The sequence below is a fragment of the Pristiophorus japonicus genome, chromosome 14 (assembly GCF_044704955.1).
Source record: "Pristiophorus japonicus isolate sPriJap1 chromosome 14, sPriJap1.hap1, whole genome shotgun sequence".
Classification (NCBI taxonomy): domain Eukaryota; kingdom Metazoa; phylum Chordata; class Chondrichthyes; family Pristiophoridae; genus Pristiophorus; species Pristiophorus japonicus.
This window is the reverse complement of record NC_091990.1, coordinates 183,332,765-183,344,112: the sequence shown is the minus strand read 5'-3', so window position 1 is coordinate 183,344,112 and position 11,348 is coordinate 183,332,765. Positions and strand designations below refer to the sequence as shown.

The window sequence follows — 11,348 nt, the reverse complement described above, 5'->3', positions numbered from 1 at the left end:
GCCGGTCTTGGACCTGTCTGGAGGCTTAGTAGGTTAAACAGCTTCCCACTGGTTCTGTAGTTTAGTTCCACTCCAGCAGGGAGCCTGTTGGCAGTGAAGTGGAGCATGGCAGCGAGAAAAATTGAGAAGAGGGTTGGAGCGATGACGCAGCCCTGTTTGACCCCGGTTCGGACGTGGAATGTGTCTGAAACTGATCCGTTGGTAAGGATCACAGGCTGCATGTCATTGTGGAGCAGGCGAAGGATGTTGACAAACTTTTGGGGGCATGTGAAACGGAGGAGGGTGCTCCATAAGCCCTCATGGTCGACAGTGTCAAATGCCTTTGTAAAGTCGAAGACGGCCATGTATAAGGGCTGGCGCTGCTCCCTGCATTTTTCCTGCAGTTGTCGTGCTGAAAAGATCATGTCCGTTGTTCCCTGTAGGAGACAAAAATCCGCACTGTGACTCCGGGAGGAGCTCCTCGGCCACAGGGAGAAGACGGTTGAAGAGGCCTCAAGTGACAACCTTCCAGTGGCTGATAGCAGGGAGATTCCCCTGTAGTTGCCACAGTCAGATTTGTTCCCCTTTTTAAAAATGGACATGATCACTGCATCTCAGAGATCTCCCGGCACGCTCTTCTCCCTCCAAATGAGAGCGATGAGGTCATGTATCCGCACCAACAGCGCCTCTCCGCCATATTTTAGCGCCTCAGCATCCACACCCTTTGCCATCCACACCCGTATCCTTATTATTCTTGAGCTGTTTTGTGGCTTTGCCTACCTCTTGCAGCGTTGGGAGTTTCACTGAGGTGGTGGCAGGTTGCATGCTGCGGGATGGAGTTGAGAACACTCGAGTCAAAGGCAGAGTCTCGATTGAGGAGATCTTCAAAGTGCTCCTTCCAGCGGGCCCCGACAGCCTCGGTGTCCTTGATGAGTGTTTCCCCGTTCTTTGCTAGGAGTGGGGTGGGGCCTTGGGAATTTGGACCATAGGTGACCTTGACTGCAGTGAAGAATCCTCATATGCTGTGGCTGTCGGCTAGTTGTTGTATCACCTGCGCTTTCTCCATCCACCACCTGTTCTTTCGGTCCCGGGTTTTTTGTTGGACCTCAGCCTTGAGCTGTCTGTAATGCTGCTTTGTAGCTCCCGAGTTTGGTTGTTGCTTGAGGCTCAAAAATGCTCTGCGCTTATGATTTATTACTTCTTGGATCTCCTGATCGTTTTCATCAAACCAGTCCTGGTGTTTTCTGGTTGAGTAACCAAGTGTCTTTTCACAGGCACTGGCTATGGAAGCCTGGAGGGCAGACCAAGCGCTGTGGGCATTGAGCATCTCAGGGTCATCAAGGCACGCCAGATTGGCTGCAAGGTGCTGGCTGTATAGGGCTCTCTTAGCTGGGTCTTTGAGTGCCCCAGCATTAATATTTTTACGGCACTGCTTCTGCTGTCCCCTTTGCTTTGGGGCTATGTTGATGTCAATGATGGATCGGATTAGGCGATGGTTCATCCAGCAGTCGTCAGCTCCTATCATGGCGCGGGTGATGCGCACATCCTTGCGATCCCTGGCTCGGACGATGACATCGTCCAGCAGGTGCCAGTGTTTGGAGCGAGGGTGTTGCCACGATGCCTTGTATTGTCCCTCTGGCAAAACAGGGTGTTGGTGATGAGGAGTTCGTGTTCTAGACAAAGTAGTCGAGCTTAACAACTAACAGATTTATTAAATTCATTTTCACACTTGCCGTGGTGGGATTTGAATTTGAAAGCTGTATGTTGCTAGTCCAGTGTCATAACCACATCACTACCGTACTGCTTGATGGACTGGATAACCTTTTCCTGTCCTTTTCATATATTTGTATTAGAGCGGTGGAAGACTTGTGCAGCTGAGCATCAGGGCATCTGGCAGCTCCTTCCTGCAAACTCATCAGTTCTCATTTTGGAGAAGTGCTGCATGAAACATTAATAAAATTCAAATTCTAATGAGGCTATTATAAATTTTTATTTTAGTTAACTGACAAGTTGGTACATATTGTGTGAACAAACTTGAAATTCCAGCCTAAAATCAGTGGAATAGGTAATGCTACCAAGCGCAATACACATTCAAGGATTTTAAAAGAAATTATTGTGATAACATCCACAACTGAGTTAAGTCAAAATTTTCACATTCACAAAATGGTAAATTGTCTTAATGGCCACAGCAGCAAAAATTGGGTTGTCGGGGAAACAGGGAGTCGTCAGATGTTGACAGCATTGGCTCGGCAGGGCTGTATTTGACCCACAGGCCGTACAAGGGCATACTGTAAATGCTGTAGCTTGCAAAACCGCTAACGACTTAGTGTATCACCTTGTTTATTTAAAAAATGTATTCATGGGGTGTGGACATCGACGGCAAGACTAGCATTTATTGCCCATCCCTAATTGTCCTCGAGAAGGTGGTGGTGAACTGCCTTCTTGAATACAACAGAGTAGCCTGCTGGGCCATCTCCGAGGGCAGTTAAGAATCAACCACATTGCTGTGGTCGAGAGTCAAAGATAGGCCAGACGAGGGAAGGACAGAAGATTTCCTTCCTTCAAAGGACATTAGTGAACAATACATTTATTTTAATTATTTTGAATGGAACTGCCCCATCTACTGTGGTGGGATTTGAACTCATATTCTGGATTAGTCTAGGATTACTAATCTGGTAACATAACCACTATGCGACCACTGACTCCCATTCCAGCTATGCCTCAAATTTAAAAAGCTCATCCTTTTGTTCAAATCTTTCCATAGCCTCACCCATCCCTATCTCTGTATCCTCCTCCAATCCTACAACCCTCAGATCGCTACAGTCCTCCAATTCTGGCCTATTTTCATCACACCACTATTGCCGGCTGTGCCATCAACTGCCTCGGGCCAAAGTTCTTGAATTTAATCCCAAAACCGGTTTCAGTTTCCTCCTTTAAAACGTTCCTTAAAATCTAACTCTTCGACCAAGTTTTTGGTCGCCTGTCCAACATCTCATGGAGCTCGATGTCAAATTTTGTTTGATTATGATCTTGTGAAGGGCCTTGCAATATTTTACAACATTAAAGGCACTAAAAAAAAAGCACTAGATAAGTTGTTACAAACATCTCCATTAAGCCTAAAAGTTCCTCAATTTCTTTCTCACTATTTAATGATCGGTAGTACCTCAATATGGCAGCAAAACCCGTATCTTACGCAATCCAGACAGACTGTCTGCCACACATAAAAACTTAACTTTCTCAGGCTCGAATCATCGACTTAATTTACAAGGTCACCATGCACCCTATCCTTCTACGGAGTCTCTCCTGAAAATATTTAGTTCCCAGTTTACATTATTACATAATTATGTCAGTCACTTCTAATTACTGTCTTTAATTCTACAGCTTTCTAATGCTTTGCACATTAACCCTGCTGTTCTTTTTCTCTTCCCTTCAGTCCTTTTCTTTAACCTCTCTCCTATTTAACCGAAAGTATATTACTCCAAATCCCCTCCCCATGAGCCTATGTTAAAATGCTTTGTGGATGAGAGTTTCAGCAGATAAGCGGAGGCACGGGCAGAGTTGGGCAATGTTACAAAGGTGTAAATATGCGGTCTGAATGATGGTGCAGTTATGTGGTCTGAAACTCATCTCGGGGTCAAATACAGCACTATGGTTGCAAACAGTCCGGTTCAACCTCCGACTGTCGCAGGGAGATGGATAGAGCCAGTGGCGAGGGAACAGAGTTCGTGGCGGGGTGTAAGATTAGGATCTCAGGTCACACACAGATTACCCAAAGAGTCTTGGGAGTGACGAGGCATTTTTATTAAGGAGCAGTAGTTCAAATATGGTCAAACACAACACACAATCAGGATAGACATAGTGGACATACCACCGTGACAAGTAGCCATTAGTCCCAATCGGACAGAGGGCGGGTAGTACGAACAGCTCTTCTCTGCACCGTCTGCCCTGAAAAGCACTTTAGATACATCTTTTATTGTCTTTTTAAGGGTGGGCCTGGGGTAAAGTGATGGACAGGACCATTTAACCTATAAGAGCTCTTCCCAAATCAGGGTGCCCAACGACTCATCGAGTTGTCTCAACTCTTTAGATGAAACCCTCTCTTCACATGGTTTTCACGTTTATAGTTTCTGAAGGCCCATCGCTCCTACCCTTATTCTCCCACGGTTTCCGTCAGATATGCCATTCTTGGCTTTCAGATAGTTGTAGCTGCTTGTTATTTATGTTCATGCTGTTTAACTAGCTTGTACCATGGAATGAATCTTTCAATTCTACCAGTCTGAAGAAGCTTTTTTGTCTCAAGTCACGATTTCTTCCAATCCATGATTTCTTCCAGGGGACCGGTCTTCCAAATGTTCAGCTGGAGGAAATTTCTGCTTATCCAGTACTGAATGTCAGATAAGCAGCCTGACAATTGAGAGACAGTGGAGGGGTTGAGCGAGGATGTTGTGCTGTTGCATGATGTCACCGAGGGACAGTATGTACATGAGAAATACCAAAGATCCTGCTTTTTAATTTGACACCTCTATCCTATCTTTGGTTCAAATGCGAAACGAGACTTCGACTTCTCAAAATACCCAGGCTTCCTGGTTTAGTACATGCACGCTGGATTATGAAAGAAGCAGCAAATTATACCAGACCATGACTGCTGCTTTGCTTGTTGGTTCCTCCAGTTTTTTTTTGTAACAGGTAGTGCTGTGCCTGCTTTAGTTAGCATGCTTCTGAGGAAACATTGTAAAAAGGATTGTGACAGCAACCATTGGTGAATGGGGAGCATAAACCCCCTCTATAACTGGTTCCCAATCAATCCAACTGCAGTTCACATATTCTTATATGCTCACTGGAATTGAGATTACAAGTTATGTTTTCTTAGTCTTTATTACAACTGTATAAATTATTGATCTTTATAGAGTGTAGTGTTAGCATTCAGTTGTGATTGGACTTGCCCTGCTAAAAATAAATTACAAAAAGACTATCTTAATTTGAAAATCAAGAAAGAAATGTGATTAGCAAAGGCTAATATATTCAGAAGAGTGGATACCTGGGAATTAATTATAAGACTGCAAATTAACTGTAGGGTAGTTTTGAATGGTTGATCAATGGTATCTGGTTACTTGCCAGTTCCCAAGGCCTTTAAAACTCATTCAATATAGTTTGGAAACACACAGTAGAGCATTATGGTTTTAGAATTTAACTCCAGCACAAACAAATAATTTTATGGGTAACCACGCTTCAATGATTAATGTTATTGCCTAAAAACATTAAAATAAACAGATCTTAAAAGTCAAAATTAATGTACCAAATAAAAATCCATTGTTCATTAAAATACAATTTTCTTTCAGAAACAAGTGTCTCAGAATGGCTATTAATTGCCTATTTACTATCCATTGCAATAATGGGAAACCATATGCCTTGAACCATTAAGTGAAAAAAAAAAATTTAAGTGCTCAAATTTGCCTTGTGAAAGGGATAAATGGAGGGATGGTATTGTACATACTTAAGAAATGTCTACATTTTAAAAGTGCCAATGCTTGCCCATTAAGACTGATAGATTGCAAGTCAAAACAAACCAAATCGTAGAACTGTTCCTCTACTGGGTGAGACAAGTGTCTAAATTAAAAACACAACTCTACATGGAGATGCACATCCAATTCTGGTGATAGCATCATACAAACAATGCAGGAGAGATGGTTATCCTCTATTTTCTCAATTTCCAAATCTTTACGAGCACTCGATTACACCTCTCATCCCGAACACGCTTGCAGATTGCACTCCGATGATGTTGCGGCTGATGTACAAAGCTTCATATTCAAGTAAATATCCATTGTAATTATCAAGAGATGAGTTTCCATCGGTAATGTGAGCATGAACAGTTTCCTTTCTTTGGCAACTATTTTGGTAACCAGATCCTTCCACTCAAAACAATTAATCAATTATTTGCATTTCTACTATATTTGCATATACAGATAAATTTTATGACATAATCCCAATACACATGACCAGGTGAACACAGCACACTTGCAGAATTTTGTATCTTTATTATAATTGATAAACTTTAGTGTAAAACAAGGGACCTCTGGAGCAAGACAAAAGGAAAGAATTCTAGTCTTTTGAAATGTGTAATAGAAGCTTGATTTCATGTAGAGCTCAACAAAATCACAAGCTCTCTTCAACATACTCAACATCTATGATCTTTCATTTATAGATAAACATAGGATTTTGCTGGATTAAACTAACATTACTTTAAGCCAATAGGGATGTTTGAAAAAGCCGCTATGCTTTTGCTTTCTTCTGAGACAGGTTGATCTTATCGCCCAAACTGAGAGCCATTCCCTGTAAGATAAGAGACATAGTGAAAGAAAGATGACATACAGGGCATTTGCTCGATGCAGGAATGTTCAACGTTTCATTTGAAACCGAAATGTAGCTTCAGATTCTGTGTTTCCAAGAACAAGCAGTGTATGACAAGATTAACTTATACAGGTGCAGCGTCCCAAATCTGGAACCCTCAGGTACGAGGCCGTTCCAAAGTCTGGGAAAAATCCGGAATGTCTTTCTGACGTCACGTTTCTGGAAACACCTGAGCCCAGGTTCGGGTATTGCCGAATTCTGGAACGTCAGAAAGGGGGGGGTGAGGGGGGGGACCCGGCGAGGAGCTGTCCGGGTAAGGGCAGCAAGGCGAGGCCAGAGGTCAGGCAGCAGCGGAGCTGAGATCGGCAGCATTGTCGGGTCCAGATTCAAGAACATTTTACAGATTTTACAGGATGACCCTGCCACTGATCGGTCCGGATTCTGGAACATTCCGGAACTCCGACTGTTGGATGCTGCACCTGCAGTTAACCATCGTGCACTCATTAAGGATACTGTATTTTACTACTTACCTGACTCTTTGCCCGAATGCGTATGTGACCAGTCACAGAAGCATCTGGTCCAAGGTGAACTGGTTTCTCGATGCTAACATTTGCAAGTGCATCTTCCCCAAATATGGACCGAGCATAGAGGTTGGCAGCCATAAAACCACAATAACCAGAAAGAGCCTGAAAACAAAGACATTTTCACATCAATCCAAACCATCTGTTTTCTGATTGGTTTAATTAGTTGCCATTAGCAGTTTTCCCCCCAAAAAATACAGGGAAACTCCTTGACCAAAGGAATTGTTTAAAGCACAAATGTGATGTTGTGGTCATGCCGACACTGAAAAGAAAATGAGCAAATAAGTTACTGTAATTTATTTAACAAAAATTGAGATGAACCCACTCATAAAAGTGAATTTGTAAATAATGTTTTTAAGGCCCCCCCCCCACAGAAGATTGTATCGATACAATTAGAGGAATCCTTCAAAAAAACTGCAATTCAGAACTGTACTATTTTGGAGTGAACAGTTGAAGTTTGTGGGCTAAAAATTCACTGCCTTGCAACCGTTTTTTTTGGGCAAAATATGGTGCAGCGGGAAATTCGGAGACGTTTTGCGATGGCGCTTTTCAAATACCACGGGAGAGAGGGGCTCGCCATTCAACACTCCAAATATCGCTTTCGCCAAAAATTTGGCTCTGAATGCAAGCATATTTAGGATTAAAAAAAAACAAGGAAAAATCTGCATTGCAGCACTTGGAACAGCAGTAAATATGAAAACCTGTAAAAAAAAAGTTATTTTTTATTTTTTAATTCTTTTGCAGCGATTCGCTAGTTAAATGTCTTATGATTTTTAAATTGTGTGTTTTTTGCTATTTATTTTTTGGTGTTTTTTCCTCCTCCCTTGGCCCAACTCGCAATGGTATCAACCTTGGAGTAAATTGCCGAGGATCGAGGTTTGCGCCATGAATCCTCGTACAACACCGATTTTTACGGCTGCGCAAACTGAAGCTCGAATTTACTGCCTCATAGCCATAGCGTTGCCATAACGATAATTTGGGCGAAAAAATACAATTATCGCCAAGAACCGAATTTCTAGCCCTTAGGGTTTATGTAGAAAGAAACACCACTTCTGTCCCAGTTAGATCCTCAACGCTAACCATTAATCAGAGGTTACACCTTTACAAGAATGGGATTGCCTCAGACAAAAGCAGAGAAATAGCATCAATGTCACACAAGATTAATGCACTGCTTTACAAACCAAACTTAAACAATATTTAACTGAGAACTAATGGTTCCTTAACATTATATCGTGTCACAGATTTGAACGATCTATCTATAATCATTTAAAAGTATGCATTTACAGAAAGTGCACAATATGCAACACTGCCCGTCACATTTCAAATTGCAATACTTCCGATTGGTTCATTCTCCTAAAATGACTCATTTCGGACTTCTGGCTGCTGATTTGCATTGTCGAGCTGAGCAGTGCTGTTCTGAACAGTTCCACCCTCCTCAGGCTCTATGTTCTTTGAAGTGCTTTGACATTTGTGTATATTTCTAAACTTTAAAACTGCAGAAAAGGAGCAGAGCTGGCCAGATCCAGCTCGCTGTGTGCACTTGCTGGACATAATTTTTTGGTTTGCACTAATGCTAACCTGCTGCCATACCCAGCTAGGTACCCTCTGCTACAAGAGGGGGCGGGATGGGTGTTGGGACTGGTTTCCAAACACCTTCACAGCTCGTATTTCCAGTCTTGACTTCTCCTCCTCTCTTCCCACCACAACCCAATCCTGCATGTGGCAGGTCATCAGGTGCTACTCTTGAAACAAAAGCCTGGAATCTAGCCGAGACCTTTATTTAAAAAAATAAGCAAAGTGTTAAAAAAAAGTTTCTGGCCATGAATGAGTCGGGCCACATTCTCCTGGGTTCAATGCTGCCATACCCCGACACCCATCACATTGCCCACAGAACCAGGATTCTGAAATTCTGGATAAGCTTTCCCATTATGCTGCCAGGCCCGGTCACCTCACTCCCACTTCCCGAGTGGTGCCAGTCCAGTTATCCAAAGAAACGCAATACCCATTAAATCTACAATGCAACAGCCCCCTTGCCACGACTGTTAAACTCCACACACCCACCTCCAATCGATTAGTTTGCTTACTGTCTTTTTGTATCCTAAGTTTTAAAGAAAGAGAGAAAAAGAGACTGAAAATATAAAACGATCACATACTAATCATGATTAATAGAAAAATGGTGAGTCATGGAATTTAATCTCCAAAACACCAGTATAAATCCTGCAATGCCATTATTAAAATCAGAATTTGAGTTATTCAGTCAGTGTTCTGCTGTTGGTTGCACTATAATTTACCCAGACTAAAACAACAGATTCGTTATGTAACATTGGCTCACACCCCACCACTGTACCTTGATTCTTGCTCTTAAACCCAGCAGCAGTGTTAGCATGTAGCTCAAACAATTCCACTGGGTGGCAGTGCACAATAAGGCTCATGTGAAATACATTCAGTGATCCAGTCTCTTCATAAATCGCCTTGCCTTTAGGATCCCGGTTCATACACAGATTTACATAGACCACCCACCTTCCAAGAAGTGACCCCTTAACCCCACCACCCTGAAAAGCTGCAGTCCAAGAATTAACACCAATGTTTTTATATACTGCCCAGGTCTCATCATCTAATCTTGGAGATGACCCCGAGCAAGGATCTCTGGGGACCTCACCGGTTGACAGTTCTGCCAAATTTCCCCTACGGTGTCGAAAATTAGAAAGAAACTCACCTGTAGCTACATGACATAGTATCCATTGCGCTAAAGGACTTCTTCCTTAGCCTATTCACAGTCCTCTCTACTTACCCCCTTGGCCCATCCACACACCTTCCTTACCTCTCCCTTAGTCCATCCACCTTCCTCCCCACACTCATGGGACAGTTATCCCTAACCCCACCGCCTTCCCATCTGCAGCACCCTAACTGATCCTAAACTTAAAGAACACAGAGCAATTATGGAGATTTACACACCAAGACTTCAGCAGAATAATACATTCAGCTGGAATTGGCAGGAGGAGGCATAGCTCTGGAGCATACCTCAGACCCGATAAAAAAATCCACATCTACCGTTAGGCTCCCAGGCTGCGAGGATTTTGGAACCTGGGCCTGCGTAAAGGTCCACGCACCCCAGGGATACTTCTGCACCCCTGGGATCCGTGGACCAGGTCCTCCAAAGAGAATGGAGGATTCTTCATATGCTTATGGGGATTCCATTTACGAACAGAATCCCCATAACCATATTAGGAATCCCAATTAAATAATTTATACAATTGTAATAAAAATAAATGTTCACAGTTAATTCAAAGTCCCTTCAATAAAGGTATTTACAATAAAAACTTAGTTCTTTGAAAAATAATTTTAAACATTTTAATCCGGGCCAAAATTTACATAAACTAATTTTAAATGTTTGCACACGATTTTTTATTTTTAAATTAAGATTTATATTAACCTTCCTGCTGGTGAAAGCAGACCCTACTCCTGCTTTTATTAGGCAAAAGCGTTTTGTGGGCATTTGTTGGGCAAGTAGTGCAACTCTGTGCCAGCAAAAGTGATTTTGGGGTCGGTCGATGCGAATTATCATTAAGGCAAACCTTGACAGATCACAAGTTCTAGGTTTTCACACATGCACAGAGTCATGAGGAACACAAAATCCAGGCCATAATATTTCACAGCGCACAACGTTCCTCCCTTACAAAATAGCACATGCTCTGACGTCCCATGAGCAGCACCATGGGAGATACACTTGCCCAATTCTTTTCAGTCTTTATTTATAGATCAGCCTATTGACACTAGGCATCAGCCTCAGGGCTCCCCTCTGCACTGTCTCTAAGCTGGACTGTCACCCTTTTGTCTCAGTGAGCAAACTGAATGCAGTATCAAAGGCCTAGAGTGAATGGAGCACAATAAAGTTTAATGACAAATTCCTCCACCTTGTGGTCTACTGTTCTGGTACACAGTTCAACATTTATTGGCTTTATTGATTACACCATTCGTGAAGTACATGTTTATTTTATCTTCCTGTATGCAGTAATTTACTCCTGCCTGCATTCACTTTCATCTGCCATTTTTGTGCCCACCTTAGTATTTTATCCAACTTATTCTATGATTTCTGAGCTGCCTCCTCTAAATCCACTTCTTCTTCAAGTTTGGTATCTGCAAATTGGACCACTTTGCATCAAGTTTCTGAATCTGATGCAAATAATTAAATTAAAAAACAGTATTGATCCCAATACAGAATTGTGGAACAAAACTTTTCTACTAAAGAGCCATATTTGCAGGTCCAATAATTGTGCATTAAAATTCCAGGTGTTCCATTTTGAGTTTAAATTTTATTTCCTGGAGTTTTTTTTTTTAATTTAAAAAACCTATCCACCGCTCTACCTTCCTCTCCTCCTTTAAAGGCACTCCCTAAAACTCCATGGACAGAGCTATTAGTCACCCCTTCCAATAATTTGA

At 42.3% G+C, this 11,348-nt stretch overlaps 1 protein-coding gene across 1 annotated transcript in view; it reads right to left on the bottom strand.

Annotated features, from left to right (window-relative positions):
* Positions 1-5,984: 5,984 nt before the first annotated feature.
* copb1 (COPI coat complex subunit beta 1) overlaps positions 5,985-11,348 on the bottom strand; it is a 61,608-nt gene continuing 56,244 nt past the window's right edge. The window contains exons 21-22 of the mRNA XM_070899938.1: positions 6,858-7,013; positions 5,985-6,309 (exon numbers count right to left, since the gene is read on the bottom strand). Of these exons, the coding sequence (XP_070756039.1) occupies positions 6,250-6,309; positions 6,858-7,013 (216 nt within the window). The 3' untranslated portion in view covers positions 5,985-6,249. The remainder of the gene's footprint in view (positions 6,310-6,857; positions 7,014-11,348) is intronic.